This window comes from Notamacropus eugenii, chromosome 3 (genome assembly GCF_028372415.1).
Source record: "Notamacropus eugenii isolate mMacEug1 chromosome 3, mMacEug1.pri_v2, whole genome shotgun sequence".
Lineage (NCBI taxonomy): Eukaryota > Metazoa > Chordata > Mammalia > Diprotodontia > Macropodidae > Notamacropus > Notamacropus eugenii.
In genome coordinates, this window is record NC_092874.1 from 407,379,009 (window position 1) to 407,405,765 (window position 26,757).

Below are 26,757 nucleotides of genomic sequence, written 5' to 3' on the forward strand. Positions count from 1 at the left end.
CTTTCCAGTGGGGCTCCATTTCATTTGGCAGTCATAATAAGTGGGTTTAGACTAGCAGCCCTGTGCTCCCTTAGTCCCAAAGAGGTTAAGGAGACTAGGAGTTGGGTTAATATCTCAGTTGTTCTACAGATCAGGTTTTGACTAAGAATTCAAGACCACTGAAGAAGAACCCAAACCTCCAGGGGAGAAGATGGAAAAACCAATCTCCCTTGTACATAGTCCTGGGAATGATTTGATGCTAAACTGGATCCTTTAAGCTCTAGCACCACCACCACCCTCACCTTCCACACACTCCCCATACATTATTGAAAGGAGAGATCTTAATGCATAGCGTATTGAGTGAAATCAGTTTTTGTACTTGCTGACTTGTGACCTGTTGGTTCAGATTTAGATAGGCTGAATGACTAATGAAGGTCTCTGCTGCTTTAAAACAAAAATCTTATGCTTCTAAGGTAAACATACATTTTATAATAAATAATATCCACCAATACTTATGGGGAAAGGCAAGGTGGTATTCTAAAGGAGGACAACTCTTAGAGTCAGGAGATATAGATATGAATCCCATCTATGCACTAAATATCCATGATAGATAGAGCTTTTATTAAGCACTTACTATGTACCAAACTCTATGCTAAGTGCTGAAGATCCTAAGACCAGAAAACAAAAGAAATTCTACTCTGAATAGGCCAATATTCTGATAGGGGAAGTCAAATAAAAATTAAAAAAAAAAATTAAAAAGGGGGAGGGGAGAGAAAGAGTATCTACATGGAGCCTAGGCAGGTGGTGTAGGGGCAGAGTAGAACACAGTCATCTAGAAGAAAAGAGGGGCAGTGTGGCTAGTGCTTCTCATGATATGGTGGATCTGGGCAGAGACTTGCAAATTAGTATGGAGGCTTCTTTGGAGGTAATCTCCAGGGGAACATGGCAACCTGTGTGAAAGGAGAGGGAGAGGGAGAGGGAGGGAGAGAGCAAGCTTTAAGTGAAGCGCAGGTGGTATGGCAGGAAAGTTTGGGCAAGTTTCTTAATGTCTGTGGGCCTCAGTTTCCTTATCAGTAAAATGAAAGTGTTGGATTGCATATTTTGCTAAATTGAGCATGGAGTGGGGTGTCAGTAAATCTTCCAGCTCTCACAGCTATGAGTCAGGTGTCTTCTTATCTCATCCAGAAGAGATTTTAAAGACCATCAACCTCCTAATTTATATCAGTGCTAATAGCAGATTATGGATTCTATCCTGTCTCTTGTTGAGGAGGGAGGCTTCTCTGTTACAGTTTTGTTATTGAGTTGTTTTTCAGTCATGTCTGATTCTTTGTGGCCCCTTTGGGGTTTTCTTGTTAAAGATCCTGGAGTGGTTTTCCATTTCCTTTTCTAGCTCATTTTACAGATGAGGAAACTGAGGCAAATAGGGTTAAGTGCTTTGCTAGGATCTGAGTAAGTGTCTTAGGCCAGATTTGAACTCAGAAAGATTAATCTTCCTTGTTCCAGGCCTGGCACTCTATCCAATGTTCTACCTAGCTGCTCCCCTCTGTTACAGTAGGTGACAGCTACCATAGCATATTCATAAAGGCTGTTCTGTTACAATCCTGTCCGCTGATGGACTGGTAGCCAACATGGGAGCCAGGGTCAGCTCCTCAATAGTAAAAATCAAACAAGTGTATAGCACTTCAAAAGACTTTGCTCATATTCATGCCTCATTACAACCCTGTAAAGAAGATGCCAGAGGTATTACTATTCTCATTTTACAAGTGTTCCAGGCAGAACTGAAACCAAGACCTTCCCCTACTCCCTGATCCTAAAGATATGTAAACAGAGTCTGGATAGCCAGGAGTAGCATGGAAGGGATTCCTGCATTGGGTTGAATTCTGAATCAGGTCTTTAAAGTCTCCCCCAACTCTGAGTCTTTAATTGTGATAGGGCTACACTGATCCATATCTATTTCTTTATTTACTAATCAACCAGTCTTTCAAAACTTTGTTAAGTAGCTTGCCCAGGGCCACCATTGTGCCCTTCAGACTGGAGCCAGAAGCAAGCTCAGTTGGTACAATTGAGATAAGGAGACTAAACCATATCTGATCCCCCAGCTGTCACTATCACTTAGTCCCACAATAGTGTAAGCTGGATGGAATAGTAGCCACTAAGTTCAGTTGAAACAAATATCCCTTCCCTCCCAGCACAGGAGGCAGACCCAAGACAAAAGCTTTGGTACCATTTGAGCAGCATTTCCCACTCTCCCTTTTCACTCACTCAATCTTTTGACTTCCAATAAAGCTCTACACTCTTCATTCTCCCTAGCCTAGACTCTCCAAATACTCTATTAACATTCCCTTGGAGAACTCTGTTCTCCAAGGCTGATCCCTGCATCTACCCCTGCAACAATAATCTGCCTATTCTCTGGCACTCCTAAACAATCCTATAGATCTCCCTACCCCAAGTGTTCCCTTCTCTAGCTGGTAATAGAGTAGTAAAAGATGGGCAGGGATCTTTCCAGTGCTGTGAATGCACCTTCATGACTTTCCTCCTTCCAGTCCTGAAGCATTCTAATCAGCTCATAAGCTAGAAAAGCCGTTATCTTTCCTCCCTTTGGGGGCAAGGAAAGCCTGAAATTGGCATGGCTGAAATGGAAACCTGACTTTTCCATCATTTTTCAGTGCTCATTAAGCAGAAGTTGATTCATTTCTGATATGAATTCTCCAGACCCAGGGTCTTGAGCCGTTTGGCCATAGGATCACTACCCGAGGAAAATTACTTGTTATAGTATCTTTTTTTGTTTTTTCCCAGGAGAATATTAAATATCATGAAGAGTTGGGTGTGACTGAAAACAGCCCCATTGATGGATTCATTTGAAATAGTTTTGGGTTAGGATTCTTTGACAGTTATGAAGTAAATACTTTATAATCCTTTAAGTGCTATGGAAATGAGACATTCATTCGGTATTTAACAGTATAGACACCTTGTGTTGAGGAATGACTTGCATAAAAATAATGCAAGTGAATCATAATTAAAATGCACCAATAGTTTAATAAGTTTCCTAGAAAGAACACTGCAATGTGTTAAAATCTATGTTGAGAATCCTCTCCAGTGGGCAGAGGTGCTTGACTTGTGATTTCATTGGTAGACCAAGTGAGGAAATTTCTTGTGCTAGTTCAGGCCAGCCTTCTTACCTTAAAGAATTACCTATAGTACTGAAGGACTAAGTGACTTACCCAAGGTCATACAGCCAGCATGGAGCAGAAGGGCCCCATATAGCATGTCCCCAGTATCAATGAGATATTTAACATGAATTAGCTTTCACAAAGGGATATTTGCTGAGCATATATTACAAGGATAGAAATTACAGACATCTCTCAAAATTGAAAGACTCACTCATCCGCGGGCTAAAATTTGAAGCACAAAGTTACTGAACCACACAGGTAGAGAGCACATGGCTAAAGGGGTACCTCTTGGCCATAGGAGTCCTTTTCTTCCCTCACAGCATCCCTACCTTGTTAGTTTTAGAATGAGTGACAGAGAACTCACTCCATTGATCAGCTAGGATGGTTCCTTCAAGATCACAGTGTCTGAGCTGATGGACCACTCCACTGTGGACTGGGTCAAGAATATTTGTTGCCTGCTACCCAAGGTCCTCATTGGACTGAACTGCTGCAATTACTGGATGACCCTGCTACCAGATCTATTTGCTGGGTATCTGATGTCTCTTCCAGCTTTTCAAAGCTCACAAAGTGGTAACCTGATCAATTTCATCTCTGGGTATCCATTCACCTATGATCAGAAAAGAAAAACCACAGGAAACAAAAGAAAGAGGTGCCATTTATTTATGCACACATGATGGCTGGCTGGGGAAAGGATTTCCCTATCCAGTAATTCGCATGAATTCTTGCTTTTCTTGCTTCCAAGCATTGAAAGACATCATTCACTCAAACATTTTGTGTTCACTCAATTCTGTTTCATCCTCTGCTGAGCCAGTGTCATAGCTTTAAAGGCAGTTAGGAAATTCTTCATCAACTATATAGCACATTTCCTTAGTCATTCATGGCTGAAAAAGGCTCATCAAGTGCCCATGTGATAGGTTGGAAGATAGGGAATACTGCTCATACTTGAAGGTCTAGGCTGTCATTGGCCATTTCTTCATTACACCTGCATATCCCTCTATGTTCTTTTTCTTTCCCTGTCCTCTACCCTCTCTTGCACTCCAGTTGATGATCACTGAGGCAGCAAACATTTATTAAGCACTTTTTTTTTTCTTTGAACTGTGCAAAGTGCTGAGGTTACAAAGAAAAAAATAAAGAAAATAAAGCAAAAAAACAAAAAATAGCAGTCCTAAGACTGACCCTAGGAAAAGGTATAGATAGTACCTTCTGCATTTCTGGCCACCATTTCTTGGACCTGGTTTTTTTCCCCTTCTTTATTCATTTCACTTTCTTCTAACCTATTCAGACAGGGAACAATCTCATTATTGAGCTATGTTATTGGGTATTTCATTTCAATTAGTTTCAACTCAATTTAGCAAACATTTTTGAAGAATGTACCATTAAGACTGTGAGATACTCAGAGTATGGAGTGACACAGTGTTTGGATTTGGATGTGATAACAGCCCCTCATTTTTATGGAAAGTCAAGTCTGATACCAGGATAAGGTTCATATTGGACACAGAAAACAGTAACATACCATATTTTATCCATGGTAAATACATTAGAGACATAAGAAGCAAAATATTTGGGTTACCATTGGAAGCACTTGTGTGAACACATTTCAGTGTGATACCTTAGCATTAGTGGTTTAGCTTTTTTATCATTTTTATCTCGAGAGATATGGATCTATATATTTTATCCTTTTAAAGGTATTTACAGAAACTGACAATCAGGTGCAAAGGGATTTTAAGAATGGAGGACAGCAATCCATTTAAGGGCGCACAGCTGGATTGTCACCTCCTTACCTCTCTATTTTTCCCACTGTTACTAGAGGCCCATTCCTAGAAACTGCAGGGGGAAGAAAATGTCCCTTGTCAGTCTTCTCTTGAAACATACCCTTTCACAGACTCCTTGTCAACCATTTATTACCCTCCTCTCCATTCCCTACCTATATATTTGAGAGCAATTTGAGATTCACTCAGACTTTTACATAAACCCAACCTGTGCTTTCCTCTGTCTCAGTACTTTCACATGTCGATTTTATATTCTTCACCACTTTTAGTTTTATTTCTGTTAGCATTTAACGATATGTTTGTCTGCTACCCTCTTTCCTTATCTTGCATTCAAGAAGGAATGTATCCATATTTCTTACATGTTAATTTTGTTTCTGATAATAAAGTTTCTGACAAAGAAGGCTCTTTAGAAACCATTTTTATTCCATTAATCTATTAGCTATCTATATTTAATCAATGTGATTGTTACAACTTATTTTAACATTTTTTTTAACCTCTTGTTCATTTACACAGATATTTCCTGGACTTATTCTCTCAGATATAAAACCAGCCAAAAGGATGAAGTTCAAAACGGTCTGTTACTTGTTGGTCCAGCTAATGCACTGTCGGAAGATGTTTAAAGCTGAAATCCCATTCTCCAATGTCATGACCTGTGAGGATGATGACAAGGTAGTAAAGAGTCTTCCAATGATATGTCTATGGGTTGCCACAGATGGTGCTTATCTGTGGCTTATCTGCTTTGGATGATGATAAATAGATTAGAAAGAAAAGAGAAAACTGCTCTCTAGTTCATGACTCTGTGTAGGGTTATGGTCAAATATATTTCTCTAAATTTAAAAGGAAAAAAGAAACTTCAGGAAAGGGGATTCAGAAAATCCCTTTTAATGGAATCTTAAAACCTTTACAAATGTCCCTTAAATCTGAATTGCAATCTAAGATATGAAGTCTTTTTGGTGTAATTATATGGTTCAACACTGTATTTTTCATGAATGTGGGTTCAGCTTAGGGATATTAAGAGGGATAATCATATCATTTGACTTGAGCCCACATCTCACTTTGAATCTGGGAACCTCTAACACCAAAATGAGTCTAAATATCCAACTTACTACTATTAACCAACTATGAACCATACATTGAAATAGTGAAATATTTAATTGAGGCAGAACCATAAAGAAATGAACATAAAGAAAATTTCTTAGCTTTTATTTCCAAATGAATGCAGTCTCATTATTGATCCTTCCCAGAGATGCTGAGGAAAAGCAGCTTCTCTATAACTTGAGGGTCAAGTTGTGAAAGCATACTTAGGCTCCAGACTATCTCTGGGTAGCTAGAAGGTATTGTGCTGTTGTCCCTGGGTCAGGATACTTCAGTGAAAGACTGAGACAGTGCTTAACGTTGTCTTTCCCCTTGGCTCCTCTCAGCATGCCTGATCTTATAACCAGTTTCTTTCCCCTGTGGCTCCTAGTCATACTGTCTCCATGTAGATGCCTTATCAATGCATAGTGCATGGGAGGAGGGGACTTCTTCTCCAGTTCTTTCACTGATAAGCTGACCAGAAGAGAAAACCTTGATTTCTTCTGTATTGAGGGATGGGATAGGGTTAGGAGCAGAGCTCTTTTGGTTAGGGGTAGTTTATTTTTTTTCTATACTGGAAGGGGAAAAAATTCCTTCTCCTAAAGGAAAGGAATATATAACCATCTAGGCCACACTACTGAGAGCTGCCAATTAATTTTACTTATTATACTACCTGAAGAAAAGAAGTTCTTCTTCACAAGCCCCATTCAAATCTCCTCTACACATCCCCCCCCCCAAAAGCCCCAATATCATAACCTATGACCTTACACTTGCAAGAAAGGCAAATACAGAGATGATTTTCATATCAGTCTATATGATTGGAGAGCATGTATAAGAGAAAGAGTATTGATCTTGGATCAGAGATTTGCTTTCATGCCTCACCTCTCTCTAAGCTGTGTATCAAGTCATTATTGAATCCTCAAATTCATCTGCGCCTCAACCTCCCTATTGCCAATATATATACTGCCTATCATTCATGATGTATATATATATATATGTATGTATACATATATATATATACACCACCTATCTTTCAAGACTGTTATAAGGAAAGCTTTTTATAAACCTCAAAGTGTTAAAAAATGTGAAGATATCATGAGTGTAATTAATAATAATAATAAATCCAACATCATATAAACATTGGACAATATTACTAAACAGGAATTTTATTCTTTCCTCAGTAATTTATTTCTTTCCTCTCCCCTTTTTCCCAACAACCCACACAGAAAATATTGGGTGAAATTTTCATTTCCCTTACCCATCTGGAAGTCCTTATCCTCAGGGATCCTGTGGCTTTAGAAATGAGAGTTCCAAGCAACAAACCCGTATTATCTAAGATTCTACAACCTTTCCCTGGTGTGCTCTCTGCTGAAATGTCATCAGAATTATTCTCCACTTCCCACTGAAACCTCTTGTTCACTAGATGGCTTCCATTATCCCGATTCTGGCTATTAAAGGAATTGACATTAGAACAGGAATGATATTGGTTTAACCATCCCTGCAGTATTCTATTCAGAAAGAAAAGTCCCTTAATTAGAATAAATCCCTGAATGGCAGAAGGTGTAAGGGACATAATTTTGAGCCATCTTTTATGTGCCTGGACTATTTAATTTCCTATTCTAGTTTGCCAGAATAAAGGACTTAGAATGATATAAAGGTAGCATGGTATGGTGGATAGATAACTGATTTCAAAGCCAAGAAAACCCCGGTTCTAGTCATGTCTCTGGACACATCCTGGCTATGTGACTGGGAGTAAGTCAATGTCTAGTTAACTCTATAAGTCTGTAATTTGCAAGACAGGCTAACCTGCATCGATAGAGGGAGTCCCCTCACCTGAGAGTTCACTATATCAAGGAAATCATAGATTTATTCCTATCAAAATGGGATATGACCACTTGCCAGCCTCTTGGATCAACCACTGGACCTTCCTCATATTTGCAATGGCTCTCTACCTAAGAGCAAAATAAGATAATCCTTGTTAATGAAGGAGATCATGAATCAGTACAGCTGGTATTCAAAATAAGTCAAGTAAACATAACAACAGCAATAGTTATCATGTATATAGCACTTAAAATATCTATAAGGTTTATTTATAAAGCAAAACTATAATGCAAAACTTGCAAAGCAGTTTATACAGATTTTGTCATTGGATCTTTACAACAATGTGAGTTAGGCGTCATTATTACTTCAGTTTTTACAGATGAGGAAAGTAAGGCTGAGAGATGTTTAGTGACCCTAGGGGCATACTGCTAGTATCTGGGTAACATTTGAACTCTGATCTTCCTGATGCCGAGTTCAGCTGTCTATACACTATGCCACCTGGTGGAGAAGGAAGATGTTATACAAACTTCTCAGCTCCTATACTCAAATAGGGACAAAAATCAGTATAATGTGAGATGAAATATTATCTTTAGGCTTATATGATATATAATCCATGTCTACTTCTCCTTGTTTTTAGTCTTATTTACACTGCAGTCTCCATATAACTCTCAGATCTTTTTTTCTGTTTTTTCTACTCTAAGGCAATCACACCCTGTTTAATATCACTTTAACATTTTCTCCTTCTCATGTGCTAGGTCTCATCACACGAAGTGACAAGAAGACACAAAACACTTTAGTTTTTACAGACTCTTTTCTACTTTTCTATAGTAAATGTACAATATTTTAATCCTTACAATGTGTTCTTGAATCTTTTTCGGATAGGCTGGAAGCCTAATTACCATTCTTCTTGTGAATTTCAAGCAATTGATCAGCAAATCAACTTTTGAAACAAAATCCATTCCTATTTAGAGAGTGTTGATATTAGCATTCCACAGTCTGCGAGACTCTTATCAAAAGTTTAATTAGTGTTTTCTATGTTCAAGATGTGGTGCTAAAAGCTGGTAATGTTGAGATAACAATTAGAAGGACATAATCCTTCTCTCCAAGCAACTGTGGATCTACTGAGGGAATGTTATAGATATATGTGTATATATGCACTATATACAGACATATATATGTATATATATATATGTTTGTGTGTTAACATACACACACAAAATGCAAGGTTGAATATACATGATAAGGGCAAAAAAGACTCCCAAAGTGTTCTTAGAAAAGTTGTTTCATGACCATTAACCTAACTAGAAATTTAGGTATAAAATTATGGCTGGAAGAATCCAAGATGCTATTGCTTCATTTTCTGTGCCAGTAGATGGGGTTATTACGTCACCTGATGCTTTACTTCTGAGCCATAGTGGAAATATCTGGGAGTTGCCATTGCAGAGATCTCCGCCTCTTATTCTATTAAGAGATTCTGAAGAGTGTAAAAGGACATTTCCTCAGTTTGTCAGTGTTAGAATGTTCCTAGTTTCCAGGAGTAGTAATAGTCGTTTGACTTTTCATTTTATGGGATTTAGGAGTTCTCAAAGCAAGTTAACATCAAGTATTTTATCTGAGAAGGTGGTTTAATATTCACATTTTTCCTCTATCTTCACTAAATTTTGTGATTCTCCTAGCACCTACCACACAGAGTGCTGTATGTAATAGGTACTTTAAAATCTTTGGGGAATTTTTAATTCCTCTTACCCATCTGGAAGCCCTTATCCTCAGGGATCCCATTGCTTTGGAAATAAGAGCTCCAAGCAACAATCTCTCATTAGATTTGATGATTCTCATATCTGAAGAAGGTTGTCGGTAAGATCACCAGTCAAATGTCACTTCCTACTACAACAACAACAATATTCCGAAGTTGGAATAGGGAGAGATTTATAGGATGCTGAAAGAATCCATAACTGAAGCTAACTCCTAGGACTATCTGAGGGTTGAAAACTTCTCTCATTTAACATATACTTGAAGAAGAATTTGCTCTCCAATATTCCCCAACAAGTGAACATCCATCCTTTATTTTTAGATGTCTTGTAAAGGGAATCTCAGTCAATCTATTCAAATTTTGAATAATTCTAATTTTCCTTTATGGAGAATAAATTTGTTTCTAACTTTCAACTTTCAAGGGGTCTCTGGAGACACATGGAATAAGGTCACTGATAATAATTACCAGCATTTATATTTTAAAGTTTCCAAAGCAATTTCCATATGTTAACTCACTTGAATCATCACAACAACCCATATAGTAAGTGCTATTATCCATCCCATTTTATAGATGAAGAAACTGAGCAGAAAATGGTTAATTGCCTTACCCAGGGATATACAGCTTATATGTATATTTAAAGTAGGTTTCAAACTCAGGTCTTTCCATTCCCAAGTCTTAAGCTCTGTCCACTTCATCACTTAGCTACTTGCCTTTCTCTGATTTCCATGTAGTGACTGACCATCAGTCTTTGGAAGAAAGGTTTCATTTCTGTTCTCTAAACCCTTTCTTCTCCAAGCTAAACATCCTCACTTCCCTCAATCATACATGACCTGGTTTTGTATTTTTGACTCTTCTCTGAATAAACTTTAAATCACCAACATCTTTCTTTAACTTTAACTAGACCCAATACCACAGATATAAAATATTGGGAATTCTGTACACTGTTGTCCATTACAAACTCCAGTGGAGCTATAACTCCCCATTATCTGGATACTATATATATCTTTTGATGCGATGAAACCTGAGATTGCAAAAGCTAGTACCTATATCACACTATTATCTTTTAAAATCTTGTATTCAAATCAAGCTCTTGGTCCTTTTCACCTGAACAGCTGTGAATATATGGCTTCTTTATGCTGCCATAGCAGGTAAATGAGCTCATCTTTAAACTCTTGTGATAAAACTCATTTCTCACAGTCCGTGTCCCGAACTGACCTGTGCCTTCCAGTAAAACTATGGAAATCCTCTCCATCATCACAGCTAAGACTCTGTACACTGGTACTTTTAAAATAAGGTGGCAGCAGCCATTGTGGGGGGGGTAGGGTAATGGGAAGGGACAAGGATGGTTTGCATCACTGCAAAGGTCTTCAGAAAGGTGCTTAGTCCTAGGGAAGCAGAGTAGAGATCTTGGTTTAGAGTTGAAATGGACCTGTGAAATCTTCTAATCCCACCCTTTCATTTTGCATTTGAGGAAACTGCAGTCAGAGAAATAGTGTCCAAAGCCATACAGATAGTAAGTAATATATCAGAGAATGGGACCTATTTAGCAGATCATAAATTTGGAACTGGATGGAAACTTAAAAGCCATGGAATCTAACCCTTTTTAATTTACAAATGAGAAAACTGAGGAACAGAGAGGTTAAGTAAATTGTTCTGGGTCAGACATCTAATAAGCAATTTGAGCCAAGTCTTTTTTCTTCAAGTTCTGCTGTAGCCTTCAGTCTCCGTGAGAAAACCAACTAACTCAGCCAACTCCTTTATTAATTTCTTTAAGGTGAACCTACCAAGCTTCCTTCCATTTTAATGGCTTCTGGTTTCTTCAATACTGAGATTGTTAGTAAATAGATGAAATTTAGTTTCTCCTAGAGTGGCAACTTGATCATTGTACAAAGAAGACACACCGAATGCCAACAGTTAAATTAGTGTTTCTTACACAGCCTAAGAACTATATGATATCCTTGCCATCCTCTGCTCCTGTATCTTGCACCCCCACTACAAGTATTAATGAAACATAAGGAGGGCAGTCAGATTTGAAAGCCATTGTGTACAAAGGAATGGGAAAATATAGGAGCAAATTCAGGAAGTCATGAGGAGCTGGAAAGAAAGGAGAGGAGGAGAAGGCAGTAAGAACTTGTGGTTTGCCTGATGACCTGGAGTCCAGTGCCTACCTTTAATGTTATTCTGTTTATAATGGACCAAACTTATTAAAATGCTCTGGGGTTGAAGCTAGGCTGTTACAAGCCACAGTAGAAAAAGGAGAAATAAGAAGACTGCTATAGTGAAAAGAGCCCTAGATTTGAAGTCAGAAGAATTAGGTATGAATCCTAGTGGTAAAATTCACTACCTAAGTGACTGGTCAGTTTCCTATTCTGAATCAGTTTCTTCATCTCTAAAATGAAGTTAATAATACTTGTGACCATCTACTTCAAAGGGACATTATCAGGATTAAGTAAAAAAAAGTTTATAAAATACTATGTAAACTTTCAAGCTCTGTAGACATATGAGCTTTTTAAAATATTATTTCTACCTCCTTCCCTTATAAAAGGCTCTTGTTGTCCTCAGATTTGATCAGAGGATCAAGGTTATGTCCACCCCTGTGCATGTCAGAGCTTGCATTCAGATGTGGTTAATGGAGTCAAAGAGGCTGATGAACTAGAAAGCCAGGATGTTTGAATCAATAGATCATTGGTCAACAAACATTTGAAGTTCCCAGGCATGAAAGTAAGGGTTTGTGTGGAGAGGAAAACTATGAGTCAAGTATAGAATTCATTGAGAAAGGAAGGAGAGGGTCTTGAAGGTTGGCAGATAACAGTGGCAAGGATATGAATATGGGAAAGCTTCTTAACCTGGGGTCCATATGAAGTCAAATGAGAAAAAAAAAATTTGGCTTTAATCTCAATCATCTCTATCTGAAATTTACCATTTCCTTGAATTATGATTTTAAAAATTTTGATATTGAAAAAGCTTCTATAGATTTCAACAGACTGTTAAGGGGATCCATCTCTCTCTCTCTCTCTCTCTCTCTCTCTCTCTCTCTCTCTCTCTCTCTCTCTGTTTCTCTTTTTGTCTCTCTGTCTCTGTCTCTGTCTCTGTCTTTCTTTCTCCCTGTCTCCCTCACACACACATACACACACTCATATTAAAAACCTTTGGGATAAAGTGATATAAATGGATGGATTAAATACCAAAGGAAAAATGGTTGCTCATTTATGATGGCAGGAAATAAGAGTGAAGAGCAAAGAATCTTATACTCTTACTCCTGGCCTATTGTTCCAAATGTTACCAGCCTAAGAATGGAAGGAAAGGTGCTTCTAATCCTTGAAATGGTGTCCAGAAAGCCATTGTTTTCCGTAGGGAGTCAGGTTTCCATGTGTGCAAGGACATGGAAGGTAGTATCAGAGAACAGGGTCAAAGGCTAAAGAAAGTTTGTTAACACAAGAATAGGATTCAGGGGGAGGAGAATGTAGCAGAAAGATTAACAGAAGGGGAGGATAGAATTGGATGGAGTTTCAAGAGCAGTGGGGCTAAGGTATATTGATGAGAAAATAAGAGAGTAGATACCAATAGCAAATAAATGGGAATCACAGGGATTAGGAGAGGAGGTCAACATTTGCTAGGCATAGGATGATAAAACATCATTTGAGTGGTGCCATCATGGTCACAGAGTTCTGTAGACCATGTCACAACCCCTTCTGCCACTCAATAAAACTCAGAGATTCCCATCACCTATAATGTCAAATACAAGAAATTCTCTGATGTTCAAAACCCTTCATAACTCAGATTCTTACCATCCCAGCCCCTCCTAATCTCACATCTTATACTCCCCCATCCCCTTACTCTTTGATCCAGTGACTGTCCTCCTTGCTGTTTTTCATTTAAGACATTCTGCTTCTTGACTCTGGATATTTTCATTGGTTATCCTTCATTCCTAGACTTCTCTCCTTTCCCATCTTCCTCCTGATTTCCCTGTCTTCCTTTCAATCCTAGATAAAATCCCACCTTCCACAAGGCACCTTTCTTAATTGTAGTACCTTCCCTCAAATAATGATTTCCTGTTTCTCTTGTATAATAGCTTGTTTGTACACAGTGGTCTGCATTTTGTCTCCCCCACTAGATCATAAGATCCTTGAGGGCCAAGGTGGTCCTTTGTTTTTCTTTGTATCCTAGGTCTTTAACACACTATCTAGCACATGGTAAGGCACTTAATAAATGCCTATTGACTGACTGACTAGTGGAGAATTTGTTTTCTCAAATACCTGAGGGAAAGGAAAATCCATCTGAGCATCTGAGTCAGTAAAAATACCTGATTATTGGATTTTCCTGAATGGAAGAGCCTGTTCTCAGCAACCAGTGACTGGCAGCTCTGATGTCTCTTTTAAGGTCCTTTAATATCTCTGGCTCCAAAAGACCTGAGACCTCTGGTGGTTCTTAGACCCCATTTCTACAAGTCCTTTTAGTGTTTCTGGTTCCCAGAGACTTCAAAACTAAAATGTTAATCACAGAAATAAACTTCCTGACTGCCAGAAATCCACAGATTTAAATCTTCACCACCCCTGAATTTCATAACAAATACATTTTTTTCAATGTCAGCTGTCACCGAGGTTATAACCTATTCCTGGGGGTGGATAATGAATACATCTAGTGCAAATAGAAATGGAAATGATTGATCTTATCGAGCTCATTGTGCAATTAGATTATGAGCTGAGTGTCTTGCTACTAGGGAAAAATCCTGAAATGAATGTTCACCCCTAGAGCTTTATTCCTGCCTTATTACCATTCTCATTTCCTTTCCCTTCCTATAGATTACTTTTAAGCTTTTTACAGTCTTTTGTCTTTGTAGAAAGGTCTGGGTTGACAGATGAAAAACAGCATTTCTTAAAGAGGTGGTTTACAGGCAGACACAAAACAGGTTAATACTTCATACTTCAACTTTAGAATGTGGCACACGGGGACATATGTACATTTATAATGAAAAGGAAAGGGGAAACCCTAATGAAATACTGAACTAGGAAACTAGTTTTATTCCTCTCTCTTTGGATTACTGTGTGCATGACCTATTGTGCTTTACAATCAGAGACAGCTTTGATAGATAGTATTCTAAAGAGTAGGGAAAGCAGCAGCAGAGGAATGGAGGAAAGCCAGAGGGATCTAATTATTCTATCTCCAGTTCCAGCAGCCAGAGGCTACTAAGTGATCATAATAAATCTACTCTGAAAATCTAGGTACTTCAGATACCAAAGGTCTCAGACATTCCTTCACATGTGAAGGTGATAATAATAACATATGTACTACCTACCTCACAGAAGTATTATGAGGGATGTGGGCCCTAATGTTCTATAGAAATGGAAGCCATTATTTAGGAGAGAAGTATTGAGTGATTTTCTAGCCCCCAAACTATAACTTTATTTAAATCTCCAGTATCAAGGGTAGTAGCAACAAACTGAGGCTAGTGCCTAGACCCAGAGTTGAAGACTTCTATAGTCACTAACTCTTCTCCTTCTACTTATTTTTCCTACTGATTCCTTATGTAGCCCCTTGGGGAACCCTTTAACTCACAGGGTAGGCCCCTCAGATTCAAGGTGTTCTATATGTCTAAATCAGGGATGCATTGAAGTTAGCTTATACTTGCTTGGGAAAGCCAATTGTAAACTATTCACCTTGGAAATACACCTTGGAAATTGGAAAATATTTGCAAATTAGGACTTGATTTCTTGTTTTGTTGATGAGATTTAAGTCAAGGGGAAATGTTAATAATGTAAATTAAACTTAATAGTATGTCATTCAGAGAGCCAATTGTTAAACATTTACTAGCATACCACTGGTGTCTATATCTCCTAAAACCATTGCTCAGAACTCCTGTTAATGTGCTTTCCTTTAGTGGTAATCCAGAAGATTCAGTTAGTTCCAAGTTAAAGCATTTAATGAAAGCATACCCTTCTCCAGTAAAACTGGGGTATGCTCTGCCATACATATACACTCAAGAGTAGGTGTACCCAAAGATCATATCTGGAGGACATATGTAGACAGAGAGGATATATAGGGGTCAACTGCAGGGCTCCAACAATTTAGAGCTCCTGATGTCTTCTAGTGATAATATTCTGTGTTCCCACTAGGCCTGCTCTCTGCTGGTCTCTTACCCTCCTCTGGATACTGTTCTACAGGCTGTTTTTGGCCAGTCAGCTTCTTCTGGAAGCTGTTCAGTGAACATTGCTAGTTGGGATGTATGGTTCCTTCTGGATACTGCTCTGGTGAATACCCCTTTACTGCTTTGCTGGCTGCTTCATTGATTCATGACTCACCTTGTAGTTTCTGACAAATGCTACTTGACTGAATGCTGAATTCTCTGCCTCCAGCTTCTGGAGCCACTGAAATCCTTTACTATGTTTTCCTTGAGAAAAGTAGCTTAAATCCATGGGCTTTTCCTTCATTTTTTTTTCAATAAATGGCAGAAACCCTTGCTTGGGACTAAAAAAAGTCTTCCTTCATGTTTTTCCATGTTGTTTCCTAATAGTTATAGCTACCAAACCTTGCATCTCCTCAGCAGGAGATTCTCAGCCATTGGCACCATTAGAACAAATAGCATGGTCTTCCCAAGAAGCGAAGGCCCACCATTCAGTCTTTTCTTTAGACTCAACTTCCTGGTCCCTGAGCTTCGGATCACCATGAGAAATAATAATACTCTTGCTCGTGGTAAATATTCCATAGGCCTCCCAGTCTTAATCTTACAAGGTTGGGCTATAAATCAGGAAAATGATTATTTATTTAATTCTCACCAAACCTTTCTGAGGGTTAGAGTTCCCTAGTTTTCAAACCCTAAGCTTCTTTTGTTCTACCATAGAGCTAAGAGGGTAATGTCTTAGGGACAAGATTATTATTTCCTCCATTTGCTTAGCCCCATTTATAGCTTTTTGTAAGTAAAAAATAGCCAGCCAAAAGGCTTGGAACAACTTTGAGACTTGTGATTACACTTAAAGACATAATTTAATGTAGAAGTGACAACTGAGTTGTCTCCCCCATTTCTACCTTGCAACATACTAGGGGCTACCCTGGTTGTCCCTAAGAGTTAAGTTTTCAACTCAGCCCCAAATTCTCTATTTAACTAAAGACAAGACTCTATGGGTACATCTACCTATCTACATCTATGTCTTTTTATATACTCCATATCTATATCCATATCATCTCTATCTATTTATAATTGTTGTTCAGAGCCAGGTTGATATCTTGGTAACAGGAGTTTTGACAGATAGTCAATTTTGCCCAGATTTATTCATTAGAGATGCTTAGTGCTTAGTTAAGAGAAAAACAAACAAACAAGAGAGGAAAAACAAGAATAATGTTCTGCTGTGGGAAAAGTAAAACAACAAAACAGAAATAGGAATGAAAACTAAAACTCCAAACAGGAGGGATCCTTTCCTGTAGAATGTAACTGACTTGAGATAACATCTTGTCTTCATTACTTCGGATTACAAACATTTGTTAAATAGGCACTCTCTGCTAGGAACTAGGAATAGTGAGGTAGAAAAACAAACAAATAATAAGACAGCAAGTATTTATTAAGTGTGGACCATGTTTCAGGGACTGTGTGAGCACAGGAGATGTGAGTACAAGCACAAAGAAAGGCAGTCCATACCATCAATGGACTAAGGGGAAAGATAACACACAAAAGAAAGTTGTGATAAAGGTGGGAGGTCAGGGTAGGTGTAGACATGGAGGTAAAGTATCAATGTCCAGAAAGTCAGAAACAGAGCCTGGAGAGGAATGAAGGTTAGCTAGCATGGGACCTTCCACGAAATGGAGGCCCTAAGAAGGACTAATGACTGGGAGAAAAAGGCCAGCGTGACAGAGAAATATTCCAGGATGAGAAGGCCCTAGGGAAGGATGGATGTTCCAGAGTGAGGAGGTTCAAGGTGATAAGGGAAATTCAACAGAGAAATGGCAGCTGATGCATGGTGTTGAGGAAGCCAACTGATACGGTGTATAGCACTGTAGTCTAGAGTCAGGAAGCCCTGATTTCAGTTGTGGCCTCAGATGTTGTGTGACCCTGTGCATGTCGCTTAACTTTGGTTTCTTCAGTATTCTCATCTGTAAAATGGGGACCATAATAACACCTACCTCCCAGGGTTGTTGTGAGATAGATGAAATAATGATTGTAAAGTGTTTCACACATTGCTGACATGTCATAAGTGCCATATAAATGTAGCTATACTATTATTATTTTTATTGTGGTGCTTACCACAGAGCCTGACACGTAAGTTAGAGAGAGAGAGTTTTAACTGGAGCATAAGTATAGTTATAGCTTGTGGTAAAAAGGTAGAAGGGAAGGAAAAGGAACAGTAGAGGAGGAGATCAGAGAGAGAGAGACAGAGAGATAGAGACGGTGGGGGGGGGAGAGAGAGACAGAGAGAGAGACAGAGAGAGACATGCAAGAAGAATGGGAGAATTGTGGGAGCAGTTAGTTTTAGCAAGGGAGAGAGGCTTTCTTAACTTCTGACACTTTAGGGAAGGAGGAGATGAGAGAAGACGCATTCAATAATTAAATCAACTTGTGATCTCACTGAGGTAAGTGTGTCCTCCATTGATCCTGATTGCAATTTAGTCATATCTTTCATCTTGTCTTGATTTTGCCCTGGCATAAATTTTCCTTAGAGAATCTGCTCAATATACTACAGGCCTGCCTTCCTCAAGCAGCTAAGTCATGCACTGGATAGAGAGCTGGACCTACAGTCACACAGACCCGAGTTTCTCACTAGTTTTATGACCCTAGGCCAAGTCACTGAAATTCTTCCAACCTTAGTTTCTTCCTTTGTAAAATGAAGGTGATAGTAGCACCTACCTTACAGGATTGTTGGGAGGATCTAATGAGTTAACATCTGTAAAATGCTTTGCTAACCTTCAGGTATTCCATAAATGCTAGCTATTGTTCTCATTCCTTTAAGTCTTTTACACTTCCAGGTACACCAGTGCAATGCTTTTGCCATCTGTCTCTTATAACACACACACTTTCTGACTGTCCATTGGCCTTCATGACTTTCTTTAAAATATTTCTTTCTCACAGCTTATGAAGAAATGGAAATGGCATGCAAGAAAATGATCCACTAATAAGTCATCATTATCAACTGAAGTGTTAGAATAGAGAGATTTCCGTTCACCTTTGTCATGGAAGATGCATTGCAAAGCCCAAATTTAAGATGGGTGAACTCTAGATTATCTGATCCATAACATCCCTTCTGACTCTAAATCTCAAGATTCTATAAAAGTCAATCATATTTTATGATCCATATTTTATAACCCAGAGTTGATACTTAAATATTTATTTGTGCCCTCAAGTAAACTTTTTTTTCCTAAGATCCCCATGTTCATTTCCAATTTCCTCTGTATTACAGGTTTGTTTTCATAACTACGAAGAGAAAAACAAAGAAACTGGCTAGGGTTCTTTTTCTCTACCCAACACTAATATCAACATTTATACCACAACCATATAAGTAATTATCTTCACAAACTGTATAACTAATCCTCAACAAAGAAGCTTCAGCAAGTATGGTTCCTGCATGTTTGACCTGGGGAGTCTTTTGAAGTGGTTGCAGAACCCTGTATTCAGAGTCACAGGACATTGGTTTGAAGGTTCCCCTCTGCTGCTTATTGTCAGTGTCACCTTGGGCAAAGTCATTTCATTTCTTAGTTTCTTTGTCTGTCAAATGGGGGTAGTGATTATATTTACATTACGGAGCTCTTGAGATTAGTGCGAAGTCAAATGAAACATTAACTGAAGTAAGCATTTAAATACAAATACAATGTGTGGGGAAATGTAGAGACCAGAATATTTTCCAAATATCCTTTTATTTTTTGAGTGAGAAGAATATATTGATGGCTTGTGGGTCAGCTTCTTGGCATCTTTAGAGTTTCTGAGTCCCTAGTTTGATTAACGCTGGACAATTTAGTGGTAACCGTTGCTGTTTGTTGATGGGAAAACGAACACATGTTGTGTCAAATGAGGTTTTTTGTATGATCTTTTTAAAAATCAAGGTTTTAGACAAGTCTTTTTGTTTCCATTGATACTGCAGAGGAGAGCATTAAGGACAGCCTCTGAAAAACTCAGGAATCGATCCTCTTTTTCTACAAACATTGTATACACCACTCCAGGAACTCGAGTCAACAGATATATCAGCCGTTTGATAGAAGCCCGACAAACAGAGTCTGAGATGGCAGACTTGAATTTCTTTACCCTCAAGTACAAACATAAAGAACGGGAAGAAAAAGTAAGTGCTTCTGGTTTAAAAATTTGAGCTCAAGGCCTCATGTGAAAGTTAGTTAATATTTAGAGTTTGATTTCTATGACTTTTTTTGCATTTTTCTTTTTGGCTTACTGGGGAGTAAGAGAAGATATTTTTCTTTTAACATTTTTAAAATTCCTGAGATAATATAACATTTTCATAAACTCCCTTTATGACTGTTATCGAGGCTCTGTTTCTCCCTGTATGCCTCTCAGTTGAATGTCTTCAAGCATCTCCTCAGCATCTAATTTCCAACATTTTTTCTTCCACAGTATCACCAGCTTCAAGATGAGTATTTCACCAGTGCTGTGGTCCTTTCACTGGTTCTAGCTGCCTTATTTGGCCTTGTCTACCTTCTAATAATCCCACAGTGAGTAGCTTTTCCAACTTTAATATAGTTGAAAACCTTGTTAAGTATTTTGCTCCCTTAATCCACTCCTCCCAATCAAAGATTAATTACGTTGATTGTGGTTTTACTTTTTCAAGTGAACCTTGTGACTCCAAAACAATAAATCAACATTTGGGAAAACAATTAGGTTGAAAGATTTCATTGGTGCCTTTTATTTCAAATTGGAGTCATATGTGACTTTAAAATTTAAAATGTAAACATTTTTCATTAAAAAAATTTTTAAATCCATTGTTAAATCTCTACATGTTTCATATAGTAAGAAATATAAAGAAAAATTGGAAGAACACTATGTTGCCTGTAGGGTCAAATACAAAATGCTCTTTGGCATTCAAAGTTCTTCATCATCTAGTCCCCTCTTACCTTTCCAGTCTTCTCCAACCCATACTTTTCAATCAAGTGAGTTCTGACCTCCTGGCCATCCCCAGAACAAACTCCATTTCTGAGCTCTGGGCATTTTCTCTAGCTATTGTCCGTGCCTGGAATGTTCTTCCTCCTCTGTTCTGCGTACTGACCTCCATGGCTTCCACCTACTAATCTTCCTGCCTTCCTTTAAGTCTTAACTAAAATCCCATTTTTAACAGGAAGCCTTCCCCAACCTTCATAATTCTAATGTCTCCCTTCTATTAATTATTTCCTGTTTATCCTGCATATAACTTGCTTTGTAGATTTTTACTTGTATCCCCCATTACATTGGAAACTCTTTGAGAGATTCCTCTTTTTGTATCCCTAACGCTTAATACAGTACCTGGAACATAGTAAGGACTTAATAAATATTGATTGATCATAAGTAATGCATAGAAAATGTTTAGAAAGAAAACTCCCTCCCAGCTATGCTCCTGACTGAGAAGTGCGGTTAGGGGCTTAAAATGAGAGGCCTTGCACTCTGTTTGCCAGCATTTTCTTCCACATAGTGAAATAGCACCCTTTGTTCCCAGTGGGCTGAGAAAATCTGGATGAAGGGGGTTGGTCCTACCACTTATTAGCTGTGGAGCCTCAGGCAAGACACGTTTCCTTTGTGAATCAGTTTCCTTATCTCTACAATAATATTACCTTTGCTGTTTACCTGAGAGGGCTGTTTAGAGGATTAAGTGAAATATTGCACATAAAGCATTTTACCTAATATTAACAGCTAACATTCATAGAGGGGCAGCTAGGTGGCACAGTAGATGGAGGGCTGGCCCAGGGTTAGGAAGACCTGAGTTCAAATTTGACCTCAGACGCTTCCTAACTTTGTGACCCTGGGCAAGTCACTTAACTCTCTCTTAGTTTCCTTATCTATAAAATGAGCTGAAGAAAGAAATGGCAAGCTACTCTAGTATCTTTATCAAGCAAATCCAAAATTTTGCAAAGTGCTTTACAAATATTATCTCATTTTATCCTCAGAACGTGCTTGGAGGTAAATGCCATTATTATCCAACTTTTACAAATGAGGAAACTGAGGCAGATAGAAGTTAAGTGACATATCCCAGGTCACACAGTTAGCATTTGAATGTGTCTCCCTAAATCTGGTAATTAGCTCATCCCATATTTGTACTAATCTGGATCTTGGATAGTTTTTAATCAATCAGTCAACCAATCAGCAAGTATTTATTAAGCTCCATGCATTTTGTAAAACACCAGGGGTACAAGTTAAAAAAAAGAGAAAGGCTCAGATTCCTTAAGAATCTAGCCAATAGTACAGATTCTTAAAATTTCAACTGGTGTTTTAATTCACCTCATTTCTGACAGGAAGGAAGGGAGGAAGGAAGGAAGGAAGGAAGGAAGGAAGGAAGGAAGGAAGGAAGGAAGGAAGGAAGGAAGGAAGGAAGGAAGGAAGACAGACATAGTGTCTATCATTCTGCTGGCATAGATTTTGAGAACCCAAGGTCATCTTATCAATTGAGTTCAATAAGCATTAAGTACACATTATTTGGGCACAATTGTGGGCATTGTGGATTAAAAAAAGATAAAAATGATCTGAAGAAGGAGGTGACATTTGAGTTGAATATTTTTCTTTTGTTTCTATTTTAAAAAATTGAGTCTCTCTCTCTCTTGTTAAGGTTAGAGGTGCAGTGTCCACTCATGGGCCTGATCCCACCACTGACTGGCTCAGAAGCTTATTGACCTAATGCACTTCCCCCAGGGGCTCCTTGGATTGATGCCAAGCTTAGTGCAAACACCCACTGCATCTCAGAATTCTAGAGTTTATGAGATCTGCTGGCTTCAGCCTCCAAGGGAGCTGGGATTAGAGACCTGTGCCACCATGCTCAGCTTTAAGTTGAACCTTAAAAAGAATTAGGGAAAAGAACATGACAAGAATATTGGTGGAAAGAACAAGTATAGAAATGTTCACATGACTGAATCAGTGCCCTAATTCATTTCTCTCCCTAGGAGTATCATCGTCCTGGTTCTCCTGGTGTTTTGCATATGCTTCCTAGTGGCTTGTATTATGTATCTACACGTCACACGAGTTCAGGTATACGCTTATTTTTTGACTTTGTATTAATTGTGTCAGTGATTTTAAACTGTTAGATGAAGAGATTTAGTAGAGCGTTCCCTGATTATGCATGTAATTAAGTCCAAGGGAGAAGCTGATATCAAATCAAAAATATCCTCATCTCAGAAACGAGTGGAGAGGTTGATGTACATCAAAACACTCCTAGCAACATTGTTTGTGGTAACAAAGAACTGGGAATAAAGTAAATACCCACTGGTTGAGAAAACGGCTAAACAAATTGTGGTACATGAATGTAATGGAATATTACTGTTGCATGACAAATAATGACCATCAAGAATTCAGAAAATATGGGAAGATAAATGAACTGATACAGAGTAAAAAAACAGAACCAGGGGAACAATATATACAGCAGTGTATAATTGAAAACAATAATGATTCAGTTTGTCTTCAAATAAAGGATGAGATAAAGTCTCTCCATCCCCTTTTTTGCACAAGTGGAGGGCAAGGGTTATAGAATATTGCATTTACTGTCATACTGAATTGACATGTTGTTTAATTTTGCTAGATTGCTTTTTCCTTTTGGTTACAAGGAGTTTTGCTGGGGAGGGAAGGGAAAGGTATGTTTAGAAATGAAAGTGGTTAAAAAATATGTCAGTACAGTTAAAAAAAATAAGCAAGAGGGTTAGACCATATGATTCCTAAAGTTTTAAATCTTATGATCCTCTTTTCCCCTTAACAACTGTCTGCACTGAACAAATTCACTAGAGATTTGTGTTCTACTTTTCCACTTTTCTAGATCTTTATACTTGTGGGATTTTGAAACAGAATTGAACATCTGGCCTCATGAACCTCTCCAATATCTTCCATGATATAGTATAAAAAAATCCTTACCCCACATAATTCAGATTTTTGTTATTTCCTCCACTCTAGGTAACTATAACATGAACCAAATATGTATCTATCAAAGTCTGGTCTGAAATACTATACTATAGACATACATATATTGATGCCTGCCTATAGTTTTGTCACAATTAAGGAAGTTTTCCTTGACAAGTGAGAGGTAGTGATGTTCTTATCAAAATATTTTTCTTTATGGGCAAAAAGTTACCACCATGATAAAGGGATGTGGTGTTAGGTAAATAGATGCTTTAGTAAACAGCCAATAGATAAGCACAAACATAGTTGTCTAGGGTATGTCACTCAATGAGAACAAGTCAAGTTTCAGTGGCTAATCATCTCTGGAAATAGCTATTCCCAGGTAATTTGAGTGAAAATATTCATCGATTTCAACTGTCTGAACAATTGACTTAATTCTAAGTTTTATTTTGTCAGCGAAAAGCTGAACAGAATCTTATTGATATTTTTCCCTTCTTAATACTCAAGGCCTTTCTTTTAGTAACTATACTTTTTTTTAGACAGATGTTAACAAAGAGTCAAGCTTTCAAAGCATTATGTAGCTTGAGCAGCATGCATGTTTAATCTCAGTAAGTAGTAAACTCAGCTATTCAAAAGTACTAAAGGCATTATGTTTCACATAATCTTTAAAGATGGACAAAGATACTGGATTAGTTTGCCATTTCCTTCTCCATCTCACTACACAGATGAGGAAACCAAGACAAACAGGGTTAACTACCCAGGATCACACAGATAGTGAGTGTCTGAGGCTGGATTTGACCACAAGAAGATGAGTCTTCCTGATTTCAGGACTGGTGCTTTATTCATCTAGCTGCCCCAAAGACCAGATAGACCACACAAAAGAGAATTGTGTGCTCTACTTTACAGATTTGGGGTCTTACAATTGCCAACACATGATAAAATAGCTTCTGTTTCTGCCTTGTGAAAGAACTGCAATTGGGCACAGAGGAAATTTCAAAATCAAACAAAGCGTTTACAAATCCAAATACTTGATGACTGAAATCGCTATCTGGAGTGCCAGTGCATTTGTTATCAATAAATGGAGACTGAGTTCAGACCGACTCTCCCTCAGAAAGTATCAGTTCAGCACAGGCTGGGAGTTCTCAGCCTAAAAGGATCACTTTATCGAGTCCTCTCATTTTACAGTTGAGAAAACCAAGTCCCAGAGAGTTTAAATAATTTGCCCAAGGTTACATGGGTAATAAGCTAAGATTTGAACCTAGGTCCTTTGGCTCCAAAACCAGAATTAGAGTTGTCTGCCCTTCACTCCCTTTCTCGTGTAAAGTTTGAGGTGGTTCTTTTCTGGCAAGCCAAGGAAGTTATCTTTAAGACTTGATTGAAGGGCCCAAGGTTCAAGCTGCTCAAGTCATACTGAATTGACTTCCTGTTCATCTAAAGATATAAAAAAGGTTATGGAGAGTTGGTCATGATTGAAACAACTGACCAACAACATCTGTTCTTTAGTTTGTAGTCTTGGCTTTGATATTTGGATGTGGAAATTCTATTTAGGTGTCTGTCTCTTTTATAAGAAATCTCTTAAGGTATACACAGGAAAAAAAGGGAATAAGCATTTATATAACTCCACCAAGCCCAGGTGCTGTGCTAAATGCTCTAGTTAAAACTGAGTATTTGAGAATAAGTGAAACATTTACTATATTCTATTTTAACTGTAAAAGACTTTCAACTCTTCTTTCTCTTCATTTAATCATTTTGACCTCATTGGGCCTACCATTTTCAGCAAAGAGTTTAATGTTTTGACTGACTTCATTGGAGTAAATTGAGTTAAGTGCTTATCTCTCCTGTGGCATACAGTTTCTGTTTAGTGATGTCTTTAACTCCCCTCCTCTGACTGTGGTATTGAGGGGAGTGTACAAACATTTATTAAGTGCCTACTAGATGCCATGGGGCAGCTAGGTGGTGCAGTGGATAGAATACCAGTGCAGGAGTCAGGAGGACCTGAGTTCAAGTCTCACCTCAGACACTTGACACTCACTAGCTGTGTGACCTTGGGCAAGTCACTTAACCCCAATTACTTCATCCTGGGTCATCTCCAGTCATCCTGATGAATATCTGGTCACTGGATTCAGATGTCTCTGGAGGAAAAGTGAGACTGGTGACCTACACAGCCCTCCCTCACTCAAAACAAAGTCAAGTGCAAGTCATGTCATTATTTCTCTGATGGCGTGGTCTTCTTTGGCAGCGAAGAATGAACACACTAAAGATGGACAATTCTAGCTTACTATACAGCAGCTGTAATGGGGAAACTGCAATATTTGACATAATTAGATTTAGAGTTGGCAGGAATCTTAGAGGCCCCAAGAGATTAAGTGGACTACTCCAGATTACTCTAGTAAGCATCAGAGGCAGAATTAGGAACCCTCGTTATCAGACTCCAGTTCAGTGCTCTTTCTTTTCACTATAGTACTCTGCCTCTGCTGACTGGGGTTTGAATCCTATTGCTGCCATTTCTTGGTCACATGAAGTGGTTCAAATTTACCTTTCTAGTGGTCAGTTCCCTGATCTTTAAAAAAGAGGTAGAACTAGATTATCACTACATTCTCTTTCAGCCTCAAAATCCTATGATTCTATAATGAAAGGCAATTCAAATCCATTTTAAAAGTCTTTGAGAGGTCACTATTAATTGATTATCATTAATTTAACCAATATTTATTTAATCCCTTCAGTGTACAAAGCTCTGTGTTAGATCAAAAAAGATGAATAAAACTTGGTATACATATTCTAGAAAGAGTGGTCAGTTTTATGAAAATAACTCTGCATATAATCATTGACTGCATAAAGAGTAGGGTAGATACTTTCCCTCGGGGCCAGTGGGAATGCTCATCTAGGGGATGCCAGTCCACCTGGCTCATTCTTTGTATACCTTTCTATATACGGCAGGACATATGAATCCACTTGGAAAGATACAAAGTTCTGTGGAAGATGAGAAAGCAGACTGATTTGACTATGATTCTTTTAGAAGGGGCTTGTTTGGAGTAAGCAATTTGGGTAATGGAACCACCTACAGTATATTAATACTCAGTGTCAAATAACTGATCATATTTTTTCTCCATCTCTACACACAGCTTGTTGATCATATGCTATTTTGATGGTCTTTCCTAGGATATTATGATATAATCATATTTCCATGTTTAAATAGAATAT

At 38.2% G+C, this 26,757-nt stretch overlaps 1 protein-coding gene across 2 annotated transcripts in view; it reads left to right on the forward strand.

Annotated features, from left to right (window-relative positions):
- ADCY1 (adenylate cyclase 1) overlaps nucleotides 1-26,757 on the forward strand; it is a 362,236-nt gene that overhangs the window by 256,668 nt on the left and 78,811 nt on the right. For both annotated transcript variants that reach the window (XM_072598102.1, XM_072598103.1), the window contains exons 8-11: nucleotides 5,432-5,587; nucleotides 19,625-19,819; nucleotides 20,107-20,204; nucleotides 22,614-22,698. In XM_072598102.1, the coding sequence (XP_072454203.1) occupies nucleotides 5,432-5,587; nucleotides 19,625-19,819; nucleotides 20,107-20,204; nucleotides 22,614-22,698 (534 nt within the window). The remainder of the gene's footprint in view (nucleotides 1-5,431; nucleotides 5,588-19,624; nucleotides 19,820-20,106; nucleotides 20,205-22,613; nucleotides 22,699-26,757) is intronic.